The sequence below is a fragment of the Podarcis vaucheri genome (assembly GCF_965113315.1).
Source record: "Podarcis vaucheri genome assembly, chromosome: 4".
NCBI classification, from domain to species: Eukaryota; Metazoa; Chordata; class Lepidosauria; order Squamata; family Lacertidae; genus Podarcis; species Podarcis vaucheri.
This window is the reverse complement of record NC_138762.1, coordinates 23159840-23187178: the sequence shown is the minus strand read 5'-3', so window position 1 is coordinate 23187178 and position 27339 is coordinate 23159840. Positions and strand designations below refer to the sequence as shown.

At 43.2% G+C, this 27339-nt stretch overlaps 3 protein-coding genes across 10 annotated transcripts in view; 2 read left to right on the top strand and 1 right to left on the bottom strand.

The window, feature by feature from the left end:
* GUCY1A2 (guanylate cyclase 1 soluble subunit alpha 2) overlaps positions 1-27339 on the top strand; it is a 550449-nt gene that overhangs the window by 315969 nt on the left and 207141 nt on the right. The window lies entirely within an intron of this gene.
* MSANTD4 (Myb/SANT DNA binding domain containing 4 with coiled-coils) lies at positions 3742-10370 on the top strand. Of its 4 annotated transcripts, none has more exons than XM_082219504.1 (3): positions 3742-3843; positions 7677-8165; positions 8945-10370. In XM_082219504.1, the coding sequence occupies exons 2-3, from the start codon at positions 7704-7706 to the stop codon at positions 9518-9520; spliced, it is 1038 nt and encodes a 345-aa protein (XP_082075630.1). In that variant the 5' UTR covers positions 3742-3843; positions 7677-7703; the 3' UTR covers positions 9521-10370. The 4 variants fall into 4 exon arrangements, with proteins under 4 accessions (XP_082075630.1, XP_082075628.1, XP_082075631.1 ...); XM_082219502.1 differs by having other exon boundaries at positions 3840-3935; XM_082219505.1 differs by lacking the exon at positions 3742-3843 and adding an exon at positions 3990-4043.
* The window catches only part of GRIA4 (glutamate ionotropic receptor AMPA type subunit 4), a 252480-nt gene continuing 245420 nt past the window's right edge, over positions 20280-27339 (bottom strand). For 2 of the 5 annotated variants that reach the window (XM_082219123.1, XM_082219124.1), the window contains exons 15-16: positions 25906-26040; positions 20280-20717 (exon numbers count right to left, since the gene is read on the bottom strand). In XM_082219123.1, the coding sequence (XP_082075249.1) occupies positions 20553-20717; positions 25906-26040 (300 nt within the window). In that variant the 3' untranslated portion in view covers positions 20280-20552. Of the gene's footprint in view, positions 20718-25769; positions 26041-27339 lie in introns of those variants that run through there. The other 3 variants (XM_082219125.1, XM_082219126.1, XR_014218747.1) reach the window with 3 other exon arrangements.

The window sequence follows — 27339 nt, the reverse complement described above, 5'->3', positions numbered from 1 at the left end:
TAGGGTATGCTGGACATGAGAAACTAGTGTTGCAGTTCTTCGGATCCCAGCCTACATTATAATGTAGAAAGGAGTTGCATGCCAACGTATATGAATTTATTTGCACTAAAAATGTAACCACACCAAAACAGTTCTATTATTCTGGTATTGTATTATCAGTAAAGGTAAAATATGGCATGACCTAATGAACATTTAATATATGTAATTTCTTCCTGTGGTCAGTTAATTGAACTATTGCTAACTGGTCACTAGTTCAATAGATATTTTGCATTTACTGTATCATAAATGTCAGTGTCAAAATGTAATGGATTGTTTTTATACATTGTGTTTTTTATTTTCACTTTTACACTCCTCTGCCAAGTCCACTGGAGCAATCTTCAGTGCGGGACGGCACCTACGACCAAGTCTGCTACCTATAAAGGTATTGGAATCAGAACAGCCAATCTAGTTCTCCTTGTTGTAAAAATGTTAACGGAAACTTTAGTATTACCCTGAGGGAAAGGGTTAGATAAGGCAGAAAAAATGATGATTGCTAAATAACTGACATTCAAAGTAAGAGATTTTGCTGTAGCACATAGTACGGGAAAGGGCACATCTACACAAAGTGGTTTGAATCATGTTCTATTATAGCCTTCCTCAAAGCACCCTAGCAATTGTAATCTATTCCCCACACCCGAAAAAAAAATATTTAGTCCCTTCGCAGACCCAGGGCTCAGTGATTTGGAGAGCTGTCACACACAAAATTATTGCACTCGGGCACATTCCAGCTCCCCATCTACAGTCCTTGGAGGAGGTGGAACTGTTATCCTTCTCCCTCGTGACACCTGAAGTGAGGGGTCCCCGTCAGCCCACCCCCTCAATTTGGGACATGTATTATCACCCTGAAGACGAAGGCTAAGGATCAGTCCCTTCCAGCTAGCTCACCGGCTGCAACGGTGCCTGTTGCTCCTCCTTGAACACTACTGATCAGTGGTAGAGAATGGCCACCACACCTGAGAGTTGAGCACTACATGTTGCTAAGCACTCCTCCCTGCTCCCAGAGTACTAGCTGCTACCTCTTTCTGCTGCTGCTCGGAGTCTTCTACATCTGAGGTACTTTTACTCCACCCAGTTTTTGAGGTTGGGTGAGAGTGTTTCTAGGGTCCAGAGCAAAACTGTTGAACTTCCTGCAATTTCCTGCTGCCACATTGGATTCTGCTCCTCCTCTTGGAGCTTCCTACTGGATCATGTGAATCACAGTTGCATTCACTTTTTGCCAGAGGAAATGGCCCCACAAGTTTCACTGGGGTTCACTTTAGCTTCATTACTTTCTGGGGGATCCTGGGCACCTGCCATTTTGAGGCAGGAAGGTGTGGGGGAAGGCTTTATTTTGACACAGGAGTGTTCTTGGTCATTTGTAATTATCCCCAAAATCCCTGAAGGAAGTGACGTCCCTGGTTAGCCATTGATACGCAGAAGGATCTTTAAAGTATTTATAACTGTGCTACAAGCACTACAGAAATATGTCTGTACCTGTGTGAGTGCTGGAATGTTCATTAATCTGCATAATAAAAACACTGAGCAGTTGAACTAGTATGTTAAGCTTCTGCTTCATCTCACAATGAAGAACCACTTCCAAATACCTAAATTTAGCATTTTCCTTACAATGAAGAATGAATGCTGCATAGATTTCCTTCTGAATAAATGATTAAGCTCTTGTTTTAACACTTACCTGAAAGTAAATTCAGTTGTAATCAAAACTTTCAAGAAAATGTATTTGGGATTGGGGTGTAAAAATCTAAGGTGAGAAATAGTTATGATCAATGTTCAAAAGAATAATATAAGCTCTGGGTGTCAGAAATGTTGCCTGATGGCATTCCCACTTCTTAGCCCCAAATGGAGTGTGAAAGATCTACATTAAAACCCTAGGAAAGCTATAGAACCATCAAAACAAGTATGAACTCTAGAAACTTCCTATTTAGCACTCAGGACCAGTATAAGGAAACAGCCACTGCCACTCCCTCTGTTTGCTCACCCTCTATCTCTGGCCTGCACTGAGTGAAGTAAGTGATAGTGTTGATCACTAATAAAATGCTTTTCAACCCTTAGGTAAAGGTAAAGGGACCGCTGACAGTTAAGTCCAGTCGCGGACGACTGGGGTTGCGGCACTCATCTCGCTTTACTGGCCAAGGGAGCCGGCGTTTGTCCGCAAACTAAGCCACTTCTGGCGAACCAGAGCAGTGCACGGAAACGCCGTTTACCTTCCCGCCTGGAGCGGTACCTATTTATCTACTTGCGCTTTGACATGCTTTCAAACTGCTAGGCTGGCAGGAGCAGGGACCAAGCAATGGGAGCTCACCCCGTTGCGGGGATTCGAACTGCCAATCTTCTGATCGGTAAGCCCAAGGCTCTGTGGTTTAGACCACAGCGCCACCCGCATCCCATTTTCAATCCTTGGTATACTGTTAAAATCAGACTTTCCTGCCTCCTCCCTCTGAGGGGGTGGGTCTACCAACCCCTTGCTTGCCTTCTCTTTGCACAAGGTTGCTGTCAGGGTAAGGAGGGCTGGGGCAGGATGAAATAGAGGAAGAAGGAAGGAATTGTGGCTGCTCTTTACAGAGAATTCTGCACTTGTTCATCCTCCCTCTTTCTGGTGTTTTTTCTGGAGGATGTGACTTGCAGAACCCTGGGCCTGCTGCTACTACCTTGCCCACAGTAAGGGTGGGGGACTGCAAGATGATGTTGTCTTCCCAGCTCGTAGCCACCACATCGGAAAGCTGCCAAGTCAGACCTTTGGCCCACCTTCCTCAGCACTGTCAACATCTCTCCAGAGTTTCAAGAAGAAAGCCCTCCAGATTCTACCTGGAATTGAACTTGGGACCTCCTGCATTGCAAGACAGATGCTCTTTCCTGTCTCCTCCATGCCCCTGCCACTACTCTCGCGAATTGAGTGATCGTTTACGCACGAGCAAACTGAACATCCAAACACGGCGCATGCTGCAAAGGTTTGGGACTTCTCCATTGCCGAGGATCGTAGGAGGCAAATGCAATCAGCCACTACGGGATGGGGTGTGCATGCTGCAATGGAAGCAGATGTGCGCAAGGAAATGCAAACACCAGCAACAACTGGTTACTTTGCAAACTACGAATGTAGTGTACACAAATATTTGCACCCAATAAGTCATCCTGAAGCTTTTTTTATTTTTTAAACGCTGTTAATTTATAAAGCATGTTTATAATTTATAAAGCTCTTTGGAGCTGCAGAATTGGGGATCGCACCCAACCCTCCCAGCTGCGCCGCTCAGGTAGGCGGCAACGTAGCGGGCAGGGGTGCGCAACTTGCGCGCGCTCTGAGGTGATCCAATCCTGTCCACAGCGGCATCCCAAAAATCACAAACGGGAACCACCGCCCATTGCCCGCCCCTTTCCGTCTCGGTGAGGAGTGACACGGGCGAAGACCGACTCCTCCTCTCCGACCCTTCATAATCTGGAACCAACCTCTGCGCCCGTACCTAGGAAAGGCCCGCCGACTTCCCTCCCTCCTCCTCAACCCGCCGCCTCGCCTGCGCCCCCTCACCCGCCCTTTCTCCCTCTCCTCGGAAGGCGCCGCGAAAAGAACCGCCTCTTTTCGTCTCCTCCACCAATGACGGAAGCCATGCTCGTTGACAAGCTGCCGCCGCGACCAATAGGCGGGAGACGGGTCAGAACGCGAGAGAGAGAGAGAGCGAGCGGGTGGGGGCGTGGCGCTAGGGGCGTGGCGGGCAAAGTTGCGCGAGTTGGGGAAAGGAGGCGGTTGGAATCGTTGGGGAGCGCGAGCGGGTGGCGAGCGCGCGGCGCCGTCCAATCGGAGCGCCGCGTGGATGGGTGAGTGACAGGCGGCCTCGCCGGCGGCCGCGGCAGGCGGGTGGGGGTGGGTCAAAAGGCCGGCTGTTCGGAAGGGGGAGCGGTGCGCGCAGGTGAGTCGCTCTTGCGCTGCTGAGGGAAGGAGGGAGGGAGGAAGGAAGGGGAGGAGCCGCGTCCGTCTGTGAGGGAGCGCCGGGGTAGATCCCAGTTCCCTGCCTATGGTGTGTGTGTATGTGGGGGGGAAGCTCGGCTCCTCCGCCTTCTCCCACCCCTGCCTCCGTTCACGCGCCGCCGCTGTTTCCCTCACGGGCTTCCTTCCCCTCTTCCGCCATCGCGTGGCGTGGCCGGGGGGCGCCAGGTGCGCAGCCTCCCCGCGCCCCACCGGCTTTACCGAGGAGAATATTCGCCGACGACGACGCTTCGTAACATCTCCACACGTTCAAATTCAAAGCGGGGTGTGTGTGTGTGTGTCTTGTGTGAAGGTGAACCGCGGCGGCCCCTCATTTCCCTCGTCCCCCGAAGGAGCCCCGAGGTGGTAGAATGGGCCGCGCCGCTCCTGGTGAGGGATGCTGCCGTCGCTATTGTCGTTGTGTTTTTGCTGTTTTGTTGGATTTAAATCCCCATTCTTCCTACTAGAGCCGTTGGAGTGGTGTGCGACGTGTATAAAACACAGTGGCTGCACCAAGGACTGCCTACTCGAAAGCCAAAGCAACAGCCCCGCTGGAGAGCAAGAGTTCATTTCCTAGGGCAACTGGGGAGGGTTGCCCTCTGATACCTTATCTGCTTCTTTCATCTTCCTGTTCCTCCCCCATATTCCTTTTTTCGAATTATTCCTACATACCTGTTTGTAAACTGCTGCAAGATGGGAAATTGCACAATAGGTTCTGGGCCAAACTCTCACCCACAGTGCTTGTTGAGGTGGGTTTTTTTTAAAGGGTGTCCTTTAAAAGTAGATTGAAACTTAGTGGTTGCATCACAAGTTTATGGAGAAAGTTGGCCATTAGGGCTATGCTGAGGTGGCAACTTCCTGATCAACGGCACCCAGAGTTATTTTCAAAACATCCTCATCTGGGCACCCTGTTCCAATCATACAAAGGCTCTCTGTCGCTCAACAACTTTGGCTGGGTGCTTCCCCTAAAAAAAGGTGGTCAAGTTCCAGCATCTCTTTTTTATATAGAAAAAAAAGCCACTTTATAAGTGTGATGCAGTCAGCTAACATAGGAAACAGGCAGTGTTGATCTCAGTGGGACTTCTTGAGTGGAGTTAGGATTGTGCTGGACATGATATGAACATATGCTGATCAAAGCCCAGGCGTTGTATGGTGAAGAAGGGTAGTTCGTACAGGATGGTTGTTGTGCTTTCTCTTCCCCCTCAGACACATTAAATATATATCATGTGCTTTCTCCATTTGTCTGACCATAGTCGCAACACAGGATAGTATTGCTGGTCAGTTGTTAGTCAGTGTTCTTCACAACAGTATCAGCTGCAGCCCTTACTGCCTCTTCAATCATTTGGAGAGTAAATTACGGTAATTCATAGAGAAGAAAAGCCTGCCTGGTTCTGTTTACAAAGAAGTCTGTGTGATGTAGTTAACACTGAAGGTGCATGGACAAGGTGCAGTCCTTTGCCACAACCCACTCCTGAAATCATATGGAACCACTAGATTCTCCTGCCCAGTCAGGCAATCTCCTGCAGCTGATGACCTTCAGGGCTACATTCCTTTGGGGTAATTTGCTGAGTGGTTTATATGTGGGTAGAGGAGCCCAAAGTAGGCAAGGTACCACACTTCTCTTTCATTGTTAGCCCCATTTACCACCTTCTTGACAGCCATATTAAACGAGGCTAAGAGGTACAGGCTGCTGATCCCTCTTCTAGATGTCTGGGAAAAATAATAATTCAACCTCCAGTTCAATTTACGATTTGACCAGGACAATCTCAGATGCAATCCAAAATGGATCCATGAATTACACTCTCCCTAAGCCCAAGGTTAAAATCTGGGATTGCCAGACTTCATTGACATCATCAGTTTATTCTCAGGTTTCTGTGATACATCCCTCTGTAAGTGTACAGAGGGCACAGGATAAATTATTGGTATTTGCACACTGATCAATAGACTATTGGTAGTGGGGAAAAGGTAAACTGAAGATTATGGTTGGATCTTGCAGCATAAACAAGTTGGAAATAAAACTTGTTGATGATATTCAATATTGACAGGTGGAATATACTAGAAAAGGAACACCAGATATATTTACAGAACATTGTGTTCTGTATTAGCTGTTGCTACCCAAGAGAGAGGTGCTGGAATTGCTGTGGACAGCTCCTTGGAAAGATGTAAAGCTTTTACATAATGTGTGTACAGAGTTTTCAGTTTTCATGGGCTGTTGTAGATCTAGAAAAGGTACTTTTTGGTTTTGAGGAAAGGCTGTGAAGTCAGTCTTTAGTTTTGCAATTAAAGAGAGGATAGACTGAAGAACATGAATGGATAGAAAAAAGATTGAGGCAGCCAAAACTCTGCACAGTATTCTAAATGCATTTGTGCAAGAGATTTGTATAACAGCATTACATTGGCATTTTTATTTTCAGTTCCTTTCCTAATGATCCCTAGCATGGAATTTGTCTTTTTCACAGTGGCTGCACAATTGGGCAACATCTTCGAACTATCCACTATGACACCAAGGTCTTGTGATAGAAAATTCATGATAGAAAATGGAATACAAGGAGCTGCATTTGGGCGGGGGGGGGGGTGGAATTCTAAGAAGCTTCAACAGGATGTGGAAATAGCTCATCTCTATATATGCAGCATCTGTCTCTGCTTCTGAAATAACCTCTCTTAATTTCTAAAAATCAAAAGCATGGGTATTTTTTTTTTTGGGGGGGGGAGAAAGCATAACAATACCAGGAGAAAGGTTTTATAAATTTAAAAATAAAAGCTTTTCCCATTGATCATTTGGTCCTTAGCTTTTAAACAGATTTTTCTCCTCAGTGATTGTCAAAATGGGAAAGAGCTTTTGAGAAGCAAACTTGAATTGTACAGTCACACAAATGTACACATTTCAGAGCAGGCTATTGCCACATTTGCAACTGGCATATGGAAGTTAAGAACAGCAGAAGAACCTTTCAGGGTAAAGCCAAAGAACCATGTAGTCCAGCATCCTGTTTTCTACAGTGTTTCACCAAGTGCTTTTGGGCAGCCCAAAACCAGGTAATGAAGGCAATGGACTTTCCCTACTGTCCCAAAACCAGGTGTTTATATACCACAGCAAATGGTATTTAGAAGAAAGCTACCTGGAAGTTTCCCTTATCTGTTGTGGTAAATAAGCCATTGATAAACCTATCATTGATATTAACTAATCCCCCTTTAAAGGCATCTAGGCCAGTGAGCATTGCCACATCTTGTGAAACCTGGTGGCTTTTGCGTTCTATAAATAAAAACTGGATACCTCAAGGATTCATATTAGACAATTGATTGCCTGATGTCTTTCAAGTACTATCTCTTCTTTATGAATAGCACCCACTAACACTTATTTCGAAGAGAAACCAATAGTATCTTCCATGCTATCTCAATAAATATTATTAAGCAATTGGTTGTCTTGTCTAAACCTCTGAGGTTTCCTCCCCTTTTGTTCCTTTATTGGATGCTTTTATTTTTATTTAATTGAGCTGATTTTAGTTCATTGGTTAAAATTCAGTCTTTGCATATTTCTCGATGGCATTTACTTTCTTGGCTCTTTGCATTTATGAAAGATAAGAGGAAAAGCTGAACTACTGAAACAAGATCTCACTGCAGGAACAAGCTGAATTGCGGGGTGATTGTTAAGGAACATAGCAAATCACTAATCTCTTGTCTGCTACAGGAAGAAGTACATTGAAAGCTGAAGAAGATGAAACAGCTAAAAAGGAAAAGGAAAAGCAATTTTAGTGTTCAGGAAACTCAAACGCTACTTAAAGAAATCCGAATAAGGAGAGAAGTGCTTTTTTCTAAACAATTAAATACAACTATTAATGAGATGAAGCGGAAGGCTTGGGAGGAAATAGCAGAATGTGTTAATGCTGTTGGTGAAGGAGAGCAAAGGACAGGGACAGAAGTCAAAAGGCGATACCTCGATTGGAGGGCCCTTATGAAACGGAAGCGACTTAATACCAACATAAAGCTTGTGGGTGCTGGCTTTCACCTTCCATCATCTGATTTGGATGATTCTCTCAACGAAGATATTGATGAGAAAATTGGGTTTCCAACTGAAGCTGGTTTTGAATGGCAGAATATTACAGACTTCAGAGAAGCAGGTGGATCATTAACAGAAATAAAAGTGGAAGAAGAGGAGGAGGATCCACAGAGTTTTGAAGTAAGTAGTTCCTGCATGGTAAGTATATTTTATTTGTATGCTTTCCTTCTGTAAAATTTCCTAGCTCAGCTACTGTATAATTTCCAATCCTTAGTGACAACTCACTCTGTTGTCTCCTAGATTTGAAGCGAAATCACCTTTACAGAGCAATACTAAAATAAGGTTACCAGACGTCCCTGTTCCCAGGGACAGTCCCTGGATTTACAAATCAGTCCCCATACAAAATCCATTGAAGTTGAAAAGTGTCCCTGGATTCATTGAAAAAAATCTGGTAATCTTATACTAAAAGCTGACTGAAGGCCCACTGATGGGTCATTGCAAGCAGTGTAAGTGTCACTCAAAGGCCTGCTGGCAGGATGGCATTTATGGCGTTGGAGCCCCCATGAGGAAAGCTCTGCAGGCATAGACGTTATGCCAACAGTCTTATGCCAGTGGTGAGACCACAAGAGGGCAAGTTAGGGTAGCTAAAGAGCTGCAATATCTTCAGACCTCTTGTCCCTTAGACCTGTCCCTAAAAAGGGCCAGCAAGTTTAGGAAGTAGTAGAACACCACAACGACCCACCCCAAGATAGAATTGCTCTGTCCATTGCTCAGTCTGCACAAAGTTTGGATAACAAACATGTGAGATCTTAATGTGCTCTTCCAAAGGCTCACAAAAAGCTTAGTCTGAGGGCCTCTCTCAGAAGCTATATAAAGTTTCTGTCTTGCCTTTCCTACAGCTGATAAGTGTATCTTTACCTAGTGCAGAACATCATTAAATTGCTAATTGATTTTCTTAGTTTCCTATTGAGGAAGAAGAGGAGATTCTGTCCTCAGTGTTGCCAGATTCTAAAAAGGAAAGTGACCTTCCTGATTTCACTCACATCGAAGAGTTTGGCAATCTAAGCTCTGCTCAAGCTAGGCTGGCCTATGAAGATTCTCATCTGCTGATTAGCCTTGAAAAACAGAAGCTGGAGTTAGAGAAACAGCGATTGGATATCGAAGCAGAACGCCTGCAAGTGGAGAAGGAGCGCCTGCAGATCGAAAAAGAGCGGTTACGACACATTGACCTGGAGCATGAGAGGCTTCAACTGGAAAAAGAGAGATTACAAATAGAGCGAGAGAAACTGAGGCTTGAGGCTTTGCATGCTGAGAAACCTGTGCTGGAAAATGACCCCATCCAGTCAGAAAAACCTGCCTTGCAACCTCTGGATCTAGAAACTGAAAAACTAAAAATTGAAAAGGAGCGCTTACAGCTCGAGAAGGAGAGGCTGCAGTTCTTGAAGTTTGAATCAGAGAAATTGCAAATCGAAAAAGAACGTTTGCAAGTGGAGAAGGAGCGCCTTCGAATTCAGAGGGAAGGGCACCTGCAGTGAACTTGGAGAAACCATGATTAACAATGCTGCGCTTTGTTTGTTCTTACCCCCTTTTTTCTTTTTGAAAGGGTAGCTTGGTTTCAGTAAAAGTGTTGGATAGTCTGGTTGTCAAAGCATTTCACCATCCAAGAGAATCCTGCTTTCCATTGCTTTGATACTGTGATGCTTACATCTTGACAGTACTTCTTTTTCTGTTGCCAGAGTTGAACATTAATGTGTTCAAGTTTAAAAGAAGCTAAGGAATGGTGCTCAGTAAGTCAGTGTGCCTGTGTAAATGGAGCTTATGTGTGAAATTGCATTTCAGTGTAAGAGAAGTGTTAAATGTCCTCTTGCATTCTCTGTTGTATAGATTTGCCTCCACATTAAGCATCAAGGCTTAGCTGTATCCTGTCCTTCTTAAGAGTGTTATTCTAAATCCATAGGAGCTTTCAACACAAATTTGCATTTGATCTAAAGGAATGAGATTAAAAGTAGGCCTTATGCTTTACATAGTGTTAACCATGAAAGTAATGCCTTTAAAATGAGGTGTGCTCTTCTCTAGAGAAATGTTGAAAGGTCAGACTTTGAGGCTCTCAGTAGTTTTCCTACTCAACTATGTTTGTTAGTAGAAAAAAGAATAAATGAAGCTTCATGTATGAAAACACAGATTTCACCATTTATTTCCAAGCCAGACTTTAGAACCTCTGGCTTCTGTAGATAGCTTTGGTGGCCCACTTTGACATTGAAGTGTTTGAGCAGAAATATATCTTGTGGGATTTACATAGGTTATTTGTACATGTCAGTTTATTTATATCACTATGTAATTACTTTTATTTTGCAAATAAAGTGTTATTTTTTCTTACTGAAATAAGCGTGTGACTCTACAGTGGGAAGACAATTGGGTGTGTTGCAGATTAATCTATTCCCTGTTAATCAAATCATTTTAAAGAACCAAGGCTTTGAGTCTTGGTAATATTGGTAAGTTCATCCACTTCATCTGGCTGGTGCTTGGCCAGTACCAAAACACAAGCAAACCTGCATAGTTGGTGTGACAGCTGGATGAGGAGTGGCACAGAGGCAGTGTGCTTTTCACTGTTGCTTCTGCCATCTGTATTCCTGGCCTTCAGCTGATGAGTCAGAAACCACTGATTCAAGGTGGGTCACAGCAGGTGCACTGTCATCATGTCAAGAGATTCAGAAATGGGTCTTCAAATAGACATTTGGGTTAAAAGTGGGTCCCAGGTGAAGGCAACAAGAATTGGACTAATCAGTCAAAGTTGTATGTCATAGGTATTACCAAATAAAGTCATACTTCAGTATATGAAGCCACTTATCCTAGTGTTCCCATATGTAACTGAAGTTTTCCAAGTGGCAACAAATTCCGTTGGTTTAGCAATCCTCTTCAAAACCTTAAGATGATGGGCTCTTTTTTTTCTGAGGCAGCTTAGATCTGTGTTGATGGGAGCTCTGGTAGGTGCAACCAACATTAGTTTATTTTGGGTAAGTTTATATCCAAACAAAAAAACCATGACTGCTCAATGGTAACAGGGTGGTGTTAAAGGAATGTAGTACTTCGCTGCTGTCACTGAGCAACGAGAAAGATGTGCCCATACCCTTACAAGATGAAGATTGCTGGCATGGCGCACAATTGGTGAATGACAAGCTGCACACACAGGCAACATTTCACCCGTTGTGCACTGAGATGGTGCTACCCTGCCTTCCAGCAATGCATGCTGGAATAGGGGTATAGTGAAAGGGTTCCTTTGCCCCTCGGTTGTTACTTGGTGTGACAGCGTATTACACCACTCCTCCATGAACTACCACTGTTGTCTTGAGTGCCTTTGCTACTCATTGAACTCTCTTTAATTCCTTGAGTAACTGGGCTGGGGTATACTGTGCCTGGTTTCCATTCCCCACCCCACCCTATAATTGTACTACTCAATCATTAGTCAGTTGGATCATAAGGCGTAGAGTTGCCAATTCATTTCATGCTGTGTAATGCAATGCTTTAAAGTCTGTAATTACATTACACAAGGCTTATGATCCATCCTGAGATAGCTTGCTCTTGATGGATAGCACCATCAAGGAAAGCAGAAGAGCTAGAATGAGATGGGGAAAGAGTACAATTTTAATTTGACTCTTCTGTTTAGGAGTTTGAACACTGCTTTTCAGTGGGATAGTTATCTGCTGGATAAGAAGATTAAGGGAATAAGAACTACCAGAGTTTCACACTCTAAAAGTTAATTTAGCTGTTTTAAAGTTCTAGTTAAGAGTGCTGTTAGGTGATCATTTTCACAAATGAAAATCCATGTTTAATAGAAACACAATTCATTCTGTCACAAACAAGCCATATAATCCTAGCTGGGGATCATCATACACTTTCAACCTAATTGCAACAGTCTCCCATTTGGAGTGGTGATTCAGATAAATAATCTGGCCATGAAGTGGCCATTCAGTGAGGCTTGTGCATAGGCTTCTGGTCCTTTGTAGTAGTTTGGGCATTTCCACTGATGTTTACATTGGAGCTTGCTGATTGCCATTACAGTGGTACCTCAGGTTAAGTACTTAATTCGTTCCAGAGGTCCGTTCTTAACCTGAAACTGTTCTTAACCTGAAGCACCACTTTATCTAATAGGGCCTCCTGCTGCCGCTGGGCCGCAGGAGCACGATTTCTGTTCTCATCCTGAAGCAAAGTTCTTAACCCGAGGTAATATTTCTGGGTTAGTGGAGTCTGTAACCTGAAGCGTATGTAACCCAAGGTACCACTGTACTTGGTTTTCAAATGAGTGGTACGGGTTGAGTTTACATCATAATTACTATGTTAACAGAATATATCCTTACCAGTAGAATGATGGAAACATCTGTCTCTAGGCATGGATGGATGAATCTCTGCAACTTGTTTTTCTCTTACTACCCTAGGCAAATTATTAAGCAGTGGATTTCCCAGGGCATGATAAATCCAGCAATGACTTAAAGGCAAACAGGGTTCAAGCCCATGAAGAACTAAGGCCTTATATGAGTAATAATTTGCTAATAGTAGTTATAACTACCATGGTGGATGGGATATTCAGTGATGCCCAAATATTTTCATATATGGACACTGGCAATTATATGCCACCAGTTATCAATGGAAGCCAGTGTGGTGTAATGGGTAGAGTGAAGGCAGAGATGCCGCTGAGACTTGTGTTTTGCGGCTCAGAAATTTTGATTTCAGGGACTTTTACCATTTAAACAGGTGAACATTGATTATTCTCTGACTCCAAGCCGGAGAAAAATGCAGTTCTTTCTCTCTCTAATATACCCATCACACAATTCCTGACATCCACCATCCAGGCACCCATATCCCAAGATTGATGCTCCGGCATAGTATGTGAAAGGAGGGAGTTCTCTGTACCTTGCAGTTGCCCAACTGAGAAACAACTTTCCTTCTTTCCTTTCTCCTGTTTGCTACCAGAACAATAGCAAAGCAAGAGGGTGGGAGGGAAAAGAACGAGTCAGAAGAAGTTGAAGTCCATCAGACTGTGGGGTCTGTTGGCTTGGCAGGGTCCAAATTGATTTAGATTGTATAGGCTTATGTTGAGCTGTTTCCCCATTTTTTGAGGTGGGGAATAGCTTGGTTTACTCTGAGCCATTCTGCAACATGGGAGCCCACCTGTTACTAACAGAAACATGAAACATAAATCTCTATTTGTGAACTTGGACTAATTGCTATCTCTTGACTTCATCTCTTGGACATGAAGAGAAAATGGTGGTGGGTAGCAAATCTGCACTATCCCGAGCCCCTGACCCCAGTGGATGGGACAAAAATATAAGCTATGCATGCACATCATCTCCAGTATTTATTGTTGCAAAACGCTATCTGCTAGAAGCACATTAGATGATCATCCACATAATGGAACTACTGTGTGTCAGAATAGCTCCTTAGTGAGGTAATTCACCACCGATAATATTTTGCTTCATACATTGGGCCCAAGAGCTAAACTGAAATGCGCTATGCTATATTTTTTGTTTTAAAACTTGGGTGTCTATAATCCTGCTGAAAACATCAACCCTTTCAAAGCCCTTTCATCTTGGTGAAAAATAAATCACCTTGGAGAGCCAATCTTAGAAGTCTTTACATTTTAATATTTGCTGCTAATGAATGCTGGTGTCTTAGATTGCCCTGGAGCCTGAACTCCTCTATTTATTCACAGAGCAGACTTTGAATAGCTGACAGCAGAGGTATTTTGTCTGCAGCATTCTGACAGCCTGCTTCCTTTCAAGTCTAAGGAAATGTGGGAGAAACTCACATCTCAAGCACCCATGTCAATCTGGAGCAGGACTATGTAATACGACATTTACACTTGAGTGAGTTATGAATCCAGCATATTGATTTAGCACACCCACTCATGCTGGATAGGATGGAAAGAGTTCATGCATTTATGAACCAAAAATACAGTAGCACACACGGCAACCCCACAGTATATGTGCAGTGTGTGATGTGAACGTTGTGTGAGTACAACGTAGGCCCAATTGATGCAATACCTTCATAATCGGTTAACTTATCCCAGAGCCTTTAGGGGAACTGAATTTCTCTAAGTAAGAACTGCTATGTAAAATATTCATACTTTAAACAGATGCAAATCCCAGCTCCTCACAGCCGTTCCCAGTTTTAGGAAATGTTTTTCCTTGGGTAAATGTTGTTTCTCACCAGTTTTCCCCTTAGTGTGACAATTGGCAATGTATGTGTCCACTTCTGCTTTAATGCAAATTTCCTCTACCTCAAAACCAAATTAATTCAACTCTGGGCAGTGTACACAGCAGTCCTTGTCTTGCTGGTACCCTAGAAGTCTATACAAATATGTCGCTATGGTGGTATTTTTTATATTTATTGTATTTAGCGGATGTGGGTGGCGCTGTGGTCTAAACCACAGCCTGTTGGGCTTGCCGATTGTAAGGTTGGCAATTAGAATCCCCATGACAGGGTGAGCTCCCGTTGCTCTGTCCCACTCCTGCCAACCTAGCAGTTCAAAGCCTACCAGTGCAAGTAGATAAATAGGTACTTCTGTGGCAGGAAGGTAAATGGCGTTTCCATGTGCTCTGGTTTCCGTCATGGTGTTCCGTTGCACCAGAAGCGGTTTTGTCATGCTGGCCACATGACCCGGAAAGCTGTCTGCGGACAAACATCGGCTCCCTCGGCCTGAAAAGCAAGGTGAGTGCCGCACCCCATAGTTGCCTTTGACGGGACTTAACCATCCAGGGGTCCTTTACCTTTACTTTTTTACCTTACTTATTATAAGCACTTGTCTTGGTAGTGTTAAGCTAGCAGGCTTTTGAGCTGAGCAGAGCTCTTGTCCAGAGAGGCTCGAAACAATGCAGCCTTTCCCTATCAGGCTCTGCTTGGATTTATCCAAAAGTTTAAATCTAGCATGCAATCCTTGGAAGAGAGGAAATTATTATATAGGAGTCAACATTAGAAGTTAACTGAAAATGGTAGCCCTTGAGTTTTACCTGTCTCACCTCTGCAATGTGTCGTTCAGTTAGGCTTTGTTCCTGACATCCTGACATAGAGCTTTCTCCACTTAACTAGGTAGTGGCATAAGGACCTGAAATATGTTAAACTGCACATTTCTTTTGTGGGGAGGGATGTTGCTGGAGTGAAATGAAATGACTGTCTTGTGCCCTCTCCTTCCCCACCCACCCCAAAATCACACCCCCCATATATACATATTGCTTGACAGAACACGTATGTTACAAATATTATAATGCACAGATACACAAAATTATATATATACAAATAAAGCAAATGAAAAATGAAAATAAAACAAGCTGGCCAAACTACAGGCATATTGTGATGTTTGACGTGATGTTCTCTGCTCTGTTCTATCTGATCTATCCTCCCCAAGTCGTCATCCTCAATCTTTTCCTCATCCACTTGTGTTGAGTCACTCTCCTTCATCTTCCCCATATCTCCACTATATAATATCTCTTATTTTGTACCATGCCCAGGACCCAGGCTACACATTGCATCTTCTAACAGAGGGATGCTGCTCCTGAACTTCTTAGGGAGGTGGAACTACTAAGGGTCTCCTCTGCTGCTTAGGGCTATAAGCAGTAAGGTGAGCACCTTGAACCAGAAACCAACTGGCCACCGATGCAGCTGGTTTTAAAAAGGGATTGTGCTTCTGGACTATAATTCCCATCATTCCGGACTACAGGACATGCTGGGTGGTGCTGATGGGAGTTGTAGTGCAGCAACATTTGGAGGACCACAGATTTCACAACCCATAAATTGCTCTATGGAATAAGGCATGGGTGGGGAAACTTTTGGCGTCACGGGCTTTCTGATTTAGGAAAGGTTTTGTACTGACTCCTGCTGAGCTGAGCAGGGTTTAACCCTCTGGGTGGAGGGGCATTAAATCCTGTTGCCTTGGCTGCATCCACAGCGCACACAGAATTGAATTTAGCCCATCAGCTGACAGCACCCACTCATTGGAGTAACCTCAGCTGATTTGACAGGTGAAAAAAAATGGCCTCATGGACCAAACTGGAACCGCTGATGGACCCAGATCATCTTGTGGCAAGGGATCTTAACTATTGTACCAGGAAGGAAAGATTTGCTGCAGAGTTTTACCCCAGTTTGGACAGTATATCTGTGGTACATGCAACATATTGCCTGGCACTTGTAATTCCCTAACTTCTGCTATCTCTTTTCAGTCTAATGTAGATTGTAAGTCACTATTAATATTATCAATATCAAATAGTAGCTGGAATGGTAGCAGCTGTATGTTTGGCATATACTGCAAATGCAGAAAGTACTTTGGTCCCATTTTCCAAGGAATCTCATAGCATATCCTTTCACCCTTCAGTGTAAAGAAGGTGAGGAAGAATTAGCTCAAAATGGAAACAACTTTTGTTATAAATTTGCAGCACTGTACAGAAATACAAAATAGCAGCATTAGAGGCAGTTTTTAATTCTAAAGTTGTTGATGTGTGCATATCAGCAGCTGCATGGATTTGAGGAGTGTTTCTCTGACCCAAAGTCTTTGTTAGGGGTTGTCCTGTTTTGCTTTTTCAGATGTTGCAAGCAGTGGCCTTAGAGGGCTAATACCACAACATTTGAGTCACTGTGCTTGTGCTGAGAGCAAAAGAAGTTCTGCCTCATTTGTTACTCTCATACATCTTTACAATAAAACATGAAAAAACTATTGTCATCCACAAATGTTTTCCAGAATGGGTTTCCACAGGGGTGGGGGGTGGGGGTGGGAGAGAACTCACATTTTGTTGAGCAAAAATAAAACTAATTACCTGAATGGACTGCCATTATGGGAAAACATCATAACCATAATTTCTAAAGTTTTGTGTCTGTAAGATGGCCTGATATGGACTTTGCTCATGTGACATTGCAATCTTGTGATCTGAATAAAAATATATTAATGATGCTACCAAAACAGTTGGTTATTACGTGGAGCCCAAAAATGGCACGCCTGTATCAAGTTCTTCCACTCCTGTACTCTGTAGTGCCACCTATCATGCTGCTCTCCATATCTGTTTCCCAAACTGCTTTTTTCTTCAATGAGGCCCACCCCTCTGACCATCCTGGCTTGGTGTAAGGGTGTAGTTCTGCCTCCAGACAACTATCCATGCAAGCGAAGGGAGAAGAGGTCTTGGAGAGGTGGAATCTTACACCTTTAAAAGTTTTTCACAGCCCCAAAGTTTTGTTTTTTAGTGTCCCTTGTTAGAACAGCTATATGTTCCTTTATGTCTTGGGATGACAGAATTTGGAGTAATTTTGGTGCTTCCAAGAAGTACTGCTAGCTGAATTTGTTTTCATTTCGGCATTCTGGAATGTAGCGTTCCAACCTGCAGAGGGTTTCACAAACAGCATGAAGATCTACAGTCTGCCCAAGTTTTTTCCTTTGGATGTTATGAGATGTACCAACAACAACATGCAGAAATGCAGAAATGGCTGGGGGTTTGGCTTGGATGTAAGGATTGAACTTGCTGTTAGTTGCCTTGGAGAATTAGCATTGGGAATGTAAAACCATGTGGGTCTCCTAAGAAACTTGGTTCTATATTCTTCAAACGGAAGGGTGGGAAGATCCAGAATTGGGCATCAGAGTTCATTTTTCATACTCCAATATTCTTGCAGGGATATACAGTGGTGCCCCACAAGACGAATGCCTCGCAAGACGAAAAACTCGCTAGACGAAAGGGTTTTTCGGTTTTGCATTGCTTCGCTAGACAAATTTCCCTATGGGCTTGCTTCGCAAGACAAAAACGTCTTGCGGGTTTTTTTTTAAGCCGCTTGAAGAGGCGCAGTTGCTACGGACCGTGCTTCGCAATACGAAAAACATCGCAAGACGAAAAGACGAATTATTTTCGTCTTGCGAGGCACCACTGTAACAATTACTAGCCCAATGCAGGATTTATTAACAGCACAGTTCTTCCTTGGGTTGCACAAAGGGAAAAGAAAGGCATGGATCCCCTTCAACCCATGCTCTTTCTCTGCTAGACCAGGAGGGAGGGATCGGAAGGGCAGAGGGCATTCATATTACCCCAATAATCCAATAAGAGAATTAGGTGGCTCCTGCATTTTGTGTCGGGAGACATAGAACAGCCTTTACTTAAGCTTCGGATTTGCTGGTGAGAAGACGGGAAAACTGTTACAAATAGAACACAAAAACGGTGCATGCAGATGTACACAAATTGAGTAGTAAATCCATTGCATAAGTGCATGTTGTTTAGATGTGCAATTTCCCTTCCTAGATTGGGGACTGGGGAAGCTAGTTCTCAATTTCCAGCAAAATCTGGCTGCTCATATTGCTGATTGACTGACAACTAACCCATCTTCCTTCCCCTAAGACTGAGTCTCTCTCTGTGTGTGTTTTTATAAGTTGCAGAATGCACATTTAATTGAATCAATGTACCTTTGGTCCTTTTTTAAAAAAGAAAAGATAGGTAGCCCTTCTGAATCATAGGGAATCAAGACAGACTACCAAATCAGTATTTGAGTCACTGACCAATATGTCCATCAAGTAGGTTGTGATAGCAAGGGAAGCTGAGCTCAAACTGTAGCAGGGGGAAATATGGATCCAGTCCCAATTTGCATGCATGCTTGTCTTGGGATAAATGACAAAAACAACCAACCCATTCCACTAACAAGCGTGTCTGTGTGGTCAGAAAGAAAGGTAGCTCAGGAAAGTGAAAAATACTTTCCCCCAAGTCTTGGGTAGAAGCAACCAAGGGACCACACATCAACTGTGAATGTTTTACATAAATCCAAAATTTCACAACGGTCCCTGGCTGTTAGTAGCTGCCACCTGCCTGCCACAGCTCAGTCGTAGAGCACCTGGGTTCCAGGTTCAATCCCTGCCATCTCCAGGCTGGGAGAGACCCGTGTTTGAAACCTGGAGAGCTGCTGCCTGCCAGTGTAGACAATACTGGGTTAAATAGACCAAGAGTCCATTTAGAAGTCTTACTTTGTGACTGCCTACCTTCTGTTGGGCCTTTGCAAATGATGAAATCCTGCACATGTGCAGCCAAAAGCCAAGAAAGTGGTTTAGGGACAGATCCTCAGCAGGGTGTGGACTGTGCGTCGCGACATCTCAGAAGCCAGGGAAATTGCTGAACATAGTTTCCAGTGCTCAGCGGTGGGCTTCTGTGCCTTACAAAGCCTCCCCCATGACAAGCAGAAGCAGAATATATTATGCAAAACAGAAAGAAAAAAGCTGAATAGACTGTGCAATAGTTGAGTCACCAAGCACACAAGCATAACTTGCATAATGTATGCAAGATACAGAATCACACATTTTTGCTGTTGCGGGATTTGGATTCCCTCAGAGGAGATTTATTTTTAAAGCACAGGATACATATATCCCTGCCTGCTGTACATATGATTATTATGCTGGAGTGAACCAGTAGCAAAGTCAAGAACAGTCCATTGCTTCTCTGGCCAGAAACTCAAGCCCTGCCACACTTCTTGGCATCAGAATGCAAATTTGTCTCAAATACAATTTGCCCTCAGCTCTATTGACCTGTTGGGAACAGCATTCCTGATAGTCAGAAAACAACTCCAGGTCAGCAGGTATTAAAAGAACGGTTGTTGTTTTATTCTTTTTTGGTGGGTACAAAAACCACAGTTTCTTACACAGAACAAGATTATAAATAATATCGGTAACATGAGTGACCCGTAGTCTCTTTTGATTCTATACTGCAGACTGATGGTGTTCTCTAAACTTATTTGTTGGTTTCTTGTAGTTAGACAGATGCAAATCCATGGAACATGGAATGATGGGACAGAATGAGGATGACCAACAATGTTTATAAAAAAAAAGTCTCTGAATTTTATTACAGTGATGACATTTTATATCAATTATTGCAATGAATTGTTCCCTAAGATGGTTAGAAAAAAGAATTGTGTTGTCCTCTACTGAATTTACATCCGTTAAAAAGCAAGCATGTTTCAATATTCCTCTTTTTTCCCCCCAAAGAAAAAAGTAATTAATTTCTTTTATTTTATTTTTTCACAGGATTTACATATTTATTTTCTTATCACAGTTTAGTGACTTGTTTCCACAGCCGGACAGTCTTCCCACTGTATAATGTTGATCGTCGGGAAACACAGGTAAGCATGTTCATTGACTTCTATAGCAGTTGGTTCTCCACGTTGCCTAGACAAAGACCAAAAGGTAGCCTTTTCCTCTCGTGTATTCTTCACAGTTTTAATGCGCTAAATTGGCAAGTCCTATTAGTTGGTGTTTTGTTTTTTTAAAGTCCGCTCAAGTGAAATTTGTCACTGTTAATATTCCTGTCCCAACCCCGCCTCCCCCCAACAAAACTAAATTATGATTTTTTTTCTTCCTGATATAAAATCTGAGTTTGGGTTTCCGAGCTGAGACCATGCACAAACATTTGTTGCTGCTGATGTCTGGCATGCCAGGATGCCCTTCCCATGCTCAGCCCATTTCTAAGTTCATCAATGACATTTCCCCGTGTCGTGTTACAGTCCATGCTGTATTCCCGTCAGTCACTGACACAGTTTAATTAAGGCACTCGGATATTTTTTTGGTTTTTATGGTAGGTCTGATGCAATTACCGCCAATCCCGAACTTTGTCTAATTGCAGTTCCACTGTGTACAGCCTTTGGGCAGTCGGGAGTCAGAATGCGTCCGTTTTCTCCCATGCTCCCTGTGATGGATAGTCTGGCTTTGTTTCGTATGGCTTCAGAAAAGGTCAGCTGGGAGGCAGGAGAAAGGACAGAAAGGGAGAGAGGGAGGAGAAAAAGGAGAAGGCAGAAAGGAAGTGTTACAATATTTCTGTTCCCCAATAAACCCAGTGCACAGCAAACACCAAAAATATCTAGGTGTAGACATCTGCATTATCACGTTAACTGTTTATATAATGATATAGATATAAGAGCATTTAACACACTCTTTAAAATAATAATAATAATAATAATAATAATAATAATAATAATAATAATCAATGCTCTAAAAGAGATCAAACTGGAGATTCTTGTTCTGTTAAAATTTAGGAAAAGTCAAATCTCTGTGGGCAAGTGTAAAATGTTACTCAGTTGCCCAGTTTTACTAGGAATCAATCTCATGTTCCTCCCCACCCCTCCAAATCCATTTTCATGTATATGTGATAGCAGTAAGGCTTGGAATTTTCTCACAAATTAGCTCGTAAATCTTGTCAAGCTGATATTATCTAGTTTACTGCATTTTTTGAATAAAAAAAAGTTACAGGCTTTCTGTATATTTAAATGAAAATCCAGCCAAAGTGAAGACCTTTTTTAGCCCCATTGATTTAAATGAAAACAAAATCCAAATATATGCTTATCTCCACAGAAATAAATGGGACTTAAAAGTGTTTGACTTTAGCCGAATTCTTCCTCCCTCCATTCCTTTCCACTTCTACCTTGATTTCCTTTCAGTTAAAATTAAGGCAAGTTGCAAATACTTAAAAGGCTAATAAAAATAACAGCTGTAAAAAAAATGTATATACATAATGTGAATAATTCAAAATCTGTCTCAAAGGCCTGTTTAAATAAAAAAAAATGGTTTAGACCTGCCTGGGAGTAACCGCCCTTCCTCTGAACTCAGTGGGACTTACTTCTGAGCAAACATGCATAGAATTGCACTCCAGGGCTGGAATCCTATTGGGGGTGAGGTCTGAGGTTTCAGAATGCCAAATCCATGGCAGGCTTTCTTTTAGAAAGAAGCATCTCATTCTTTGCAATTTCTTTTTCTTTTTGTTTTAAAGGCCCATTGATTTGAAACGGGACATTGGCACCACTAAGTTTTGTTGGGCCAGGGCCAAACTCTCCAATAAAATGAGTTTATTTGTTGAAATCGTGGCAATAACGTGGCTACACGTGGCATATTATGGGACAAGAGCAACACACACACACACAAACACACAAGGCCCAAAGCAGGACATTTATGGTGGATTAAGACAATCCCACTCCTCTGCAGTAACTGAGATTGTCCCGAGAGCACCAGCTATAAGGTTTTTTTTGTGTGCCTTGGGTGGTGCCAAAAATGGGCGAGTGACCCTCCTTGACTTTGAATGCAGAGCATTGGAGGGGAATGCTTAGCTTCTGGGGGAAGCCTCCTGAATCGACCTTGAAAAACGGAACAGAGCGAAAACAGATAGTTGACAAAAATGTGGGACAAAAGGAACATGGTTGACATATCTCTTTGCTTTTTGAGGATGGGGGAACCTCTGGACTTGGCTGCAGATGCATCCTTTTCTTGCCTGAGACCTGCGTAAAGCTTTAATACATTCATTTTATGGTGTTTCTATAATCACCTACTTTAACACAAATCTCAAAGTAGCGTACAAAGGTGAAAACAAGCAAACAGATTAAAAGCCATTTAAAACAGAAACACCGAATCACGAGGAACATGGAAAGATAGAGAGCTACTAACCAGGGAAAGACTAAGGAAACTGACATGTTTCTGCTAAAGGATGGAACCACCCAACCATTGGCGCCTTATTCATTACTGGACAGGTGAATTCTACATAATCCTAGTTATAAATGAAGCAAGGGGTGGGGTGCGGTGGGAGTTTAAAGTGCTTTTTGTTTCATTAATTAGAGAGGTTATATGATACAAAGGTTGCTTCTGGACAGCCTGTTCATTGGGCATTCTTCCTGAATTGTTTAAACGAGGTTTGTGGGGAGATTAGAAGACATTGTCTTTGCATGGAGTTATTTGTTCTGAACTGTTTACAGGAGGGTTAGATAGTGTGCTCTGTCACTCTCCTTATTGCAAAAAGTCTGATTATGGGCAGAAGCCAGCTTGTTTTGCAAGACCAAAATCAATTTGCCCTCTGCCTTTCTGTCTAGCTACTTTTAAGAAGCTACCTTTGGAACAGCCTTCATGTAAACTGGTTATGAAGGATGTCATTCACTACATTACCCAGTGTCCTCTATGTAAAAATCCTCATGAAAAATATCTGGGTTTCGCCACATAATTCCTCCTCCCACCAAGTGAGTTTGTGTGCTTTTTGCTGCCGTGCGTTAAAAATGGCTTAGCACCTTGCACAAATGGGACGTGGGTGGCGCTGTGGGTTAAACCACAGAGCCTAGGTCTTGCCGATCAGAAGTTCGGTGGTTCAAATCCCCGCGACAGGGTGAGCTCCCGTTGCTCGGTCCCTGCTCCTCCCAACCTAGCAGTTCGAAAGCACATCAAAGTGCAAGTAGATAAATAGGTAAACGGCGTTTCTGAGCGCTGCTTTGGTTCACCAGACGCGGCTTAGTCATGCTGGCCACATGACCCGGAAGCTGTACGCCGGCTCCCTCAGCCAATAAAGCGAGATGAGCGCCGCAACCCCAGAGTTGGTCACGACTGGACCTAATGGTCAGGGGTCCCTTTTTACCTTTACCTTGCACAAGTGGACCTGCTGCTGGAGAAAGAGAAAGAGGAAACTTTCAAGAACACAGAAAGGTTTTGAAAGCCACGTTCCCTCTTAAATTGTTTCTGTCAGAAACAAAAGGTAACAGACAAATGGGCAAGGAAACCTTTTTGGAAAGGGAATCTATACTTTCCCACTCCATGTGCACCAAGCCCCCTCCCACGTCTTCTTCACCCCCCTCCTGGAAACCCACCTATTTCTCGATGCTCTCCAGCTACAGTGACCACACGTCAATCTCTGGTCATACTGTGTTTGTTCTGCATTGTATGGTTCTGTTGTATGCCTTTTGGCTGCTGTCTCCTTGGGGCAGGGGCCTGGTATTTGACAGGCACACTTTGCCTGCTGTGCAGTGCTGTGCGCACCAGCACTGCATGAATAAAAATAAAAATAATAAATAGAATGTCTTTCTTTTTAAAGTCTGAGGTGGCAAAATAAAACGCTTAACATTTACAGGCTCACACCTAAACTTTGTTTACTCTGTGTTTTGTTTTGTTTTAAATTGCCATATCACTGGTCTTGTGGGTATTATTAAGGTGTACAGTCATACCTCGGAAGTCGAAGAGAATCCCTTCCGGAAGTCCGTTCGACTTCCGAAATGTTCGACTTCCAAAGTGCGGCTTCTGATTGGCTGCAGGAAGCTCCTGCAGCCAATCGGAAGCCACTGAAGCACCGTCGGACGTTTGGCTTCCAAAAGAATGTTCAAAAACCGGAACAATCACTTCAAGTTTTCAAGCGTTCGGGAGCCGGAACGTTCGACTCCCAAGGTGTTTGGGAGCCAGGGTATGACTGTACTGAGATGTGTGTGTTTTAGGACCCACCCTATTCCTGTGATTTGCCTTAACTGTTTTAATCCTGAATTTTAAATGGTTGTAAACTGGTCTGGGACCTAGTGATGATCAGCACCCTACTATGCACATCTACTCAGAAGTAAGCCCCATTGACTTCAATGGAACGTATTTCCAGCTGAATGTGTATGTAGGATTTGAGCATTTGTACCTTACCACAGTTTTGACAATCCTAAATATTTCTGGCTCAAAGATGAAGGGGGATAAGAAAGAAGACAATCAGTGCACCTGTATGCTTTCCTAAGAGCAGCTACTCTCATTCCTTCAGCCCTGAGTAGCTCTCCTGCTTGTGACAAACAGGGCACTCTTTTTCCATGAGCAAAAACTGCAGTTTTGCTTGCCACCCTGTACTGAAGAATTTTGCCGTGGCCTTCCAAACTGCATGCTGCGAGGCACATCGGTTTCAGCTTGTTGGGGGGAAAGTCTTCTTGCAAATGCAGTAAAACTAACTAGCAGCACAATCGTATGCATGTAGACTCAGAAGTAAGCCACATTTATTAAGGAAATGTTTTTGTTTTTTTAAAGAAAAACATTGTGAAGCCCTGCTGGATCAAAGCAATGGTCCATGTGGACCAGAGCAAAGGTTCATTTAGTCCAGCATGCTATTTCCCTTATTAATCGGTTGCCTCTTGGGATATGTACAAGCACAGCATGAAGACATTAGCCTTCTCCTGTTGCTGCTCCCAAGCAGCTGGTCTTCAGAGGCATGTTGTCTCTGATCCTGGAGGCTGCATACAGCCTTATTGACCAGTAGCCTTTGATAGATTTATCCTCCATGAATTTGCCTAATCTTTTAAAGGTTTTGAAGAGGCGGTCACCTCATCCTGAGGCATCACCTTCCTCAAATTTGTTACAAACTTATTCCAATGGAACGTATTCCCAAACAAGCAGGGAAAGGATTGCACCAGAACTCACTAAACAGACTATCTACAGAGAACATCCAAGAACAGAAGAAAGTGACTTCCTCAAAACCAGGTGCACCAAGCCCGAGTCTTGATCCTCCTTCATATATAAAGCACCTAGAATTATTTTTGGAAAAACCATCTTATCTTATGTCTGCCTAGGATCTTGCTTGGCCTCATCCTTCATCCAGAATTATAAATGTTCACCATGAAATCTAAAATTTTGAATAATAATAATAATAATAATAAATTTTATTATTTATACCCCACCCATCTGGCTGGGTTTCCCCAGTCACTCTGGGAGGCTGTAGACGTCCCTGCAGATTTTTAAAATATATATTTTCAAAACCCATTGTATCCAATATATTTCTATCTCTCTATATATATATATCTTGATGCATTTTTTTAAATAAAAAAGCACCAAAAAAAACCACCCCTTGCAATGCAGATGTCTATTAGCAACATATAGGAAAGTATACTAAACATCTGCAGCCAAAATTAACCGAACCGTTTGTTTGTTTTTCCAAAAGAGGAAGCTCTCTCGATAAGCAAGCAGTTACCACCACTGGACAGACAGGGCACAAGACCGCATGACAAGATGATGATGCACCAGCCACTCACTGTAGTACGGCCCTAAGTCCTACCCCTAAATTTTAACACTCTCGGTTCCATATACGTTGTAACCTTCTCTATAAGTTGCTAAATTCTGGGTATTCTGCGAGGAAGTTGGATTAAAAGTCTGTGCACTCTTTGCCACCTTCATTCTCTTCGCCTCTGCCCTGGATTTGTAACAGAACTCTATCAAAGCCACCAGCATAGCCAGACCCAGGCCTCCAACCAGAATGTAGAAGACGCCCGCAACATTGCTGAGACTCAGGGCGCTCGTCTTGTCCTGGGGAAACAAAAAGGGGTGTGCGTGTCAGATCAGAGGCGCGAGGCAGCCCGAGAGCAAACAAACAAAACAGTACGGTACAAGTACAGAGGCATAAGCGGCGGCTTCATTGAAATACACGGGGAAAGGGAGGAGGGGAAGACAGGCACTGACAAACGTCTTCCGAGATAATTGGCCTGCCCTGGCTTGCAAAACAAACATACGTATATAAGCAAACAATTTGTTTTCAGAAGCAAAATGCTACGAAAGATTACATGTGCTTAACCAATACTTTCGGATGCAATTAGCCCCTCGGTAATGAACGGCGGTGAAATAGTCTACCACAATTAACCGCAGCGTCAATAAAGCATATCTATCCTCTCTCGACTTGACGCTTAATGGTGGCCTGAACACGGGGTCGTTAGAGGATCATTAAGTAGCCTAAGTGATCTATGGCATGGCTCCTTTTAGGATAAATATGCTCCGATATATTTATTTGGAAAAGAAAACACCAGACTGGTCTTCCAACTGCTGGTTAAATAAAAGGCTAAATGTCCGTTACATTTAAATCACTTTTTAAAATTCAGGCAAACAAATTTCCTGTCATAGCTCCTGAGCCTTAGGTAGGATGCTAGGAGACAAATGAGTCTTTCCTCACGAAGAACAGCCTTCTCAATTCCTACTATACTGATAAAGGAGAAAGCTGCCTGGTTTGGGAAGCGCTTGCACTATGGTGGAGAGGGAGAGGGGCCTGGAGCGTTGGAAATTCAGGGAACAGTCTTGCTGCATCTGCACACGTCCACAAACAAGCGTAGCAGCATTCTCTGGATTGGGACCACTGGCTTGCCTGGTTTTCTCAGGGTTGTTGTTTAAAGTACTTATTGTTACTATCAGAGGAAGCTGTCTTGTATTGATTCAGACTTTTGGTCCACCTAGGTCAGTGTTCTGCACTGACTGGCCGTAGTCAGGTGTTTCAGACAGGACTCTCTCTTAGTCCTACCATGGCAGAGATTTAACATGGGATCTTCTGCACACAAAAGAGGTGCTCTGCCAATGAGCTATGACCTCTCCTCACTAAGGGCCTGCAGTGTTGATGCGGTAAATTGTTAGATACGTAATTTTTTAAAAATCCATAACGTTTTTAAGACATTAATCTTAGTGTTAAGTAAGCATTTCAAATCGGTGGATGCTTTCCATCCTGCGAGTTCGTGCGGCCACAATTCACTGCCGATTTGAATGAGCGAATGGCATGAACACGAGACTGCACACTTGACATTTCAGGATTTAAAAAAGATGCATGTAATTGTACATCATAATGCT

Excerpts from the sequence above, each read along its gene's own strand:
- MSANTD4 (XM_082219504.1), top strand. The coding sequence starts at position 7,704 with ATGAAACAGCTAAAAAGGAAAAGGAAAAGCAATTTTAGTGTTCAGGAA. Across the intron at positions 8,166-8,944 it reads AGGATCCACAGAGTTTTGAA|TTTCCTATTGAGGAAGAAGA; the intron begins GTAAGTAGTTCC and ends TGATTTTCTTAG.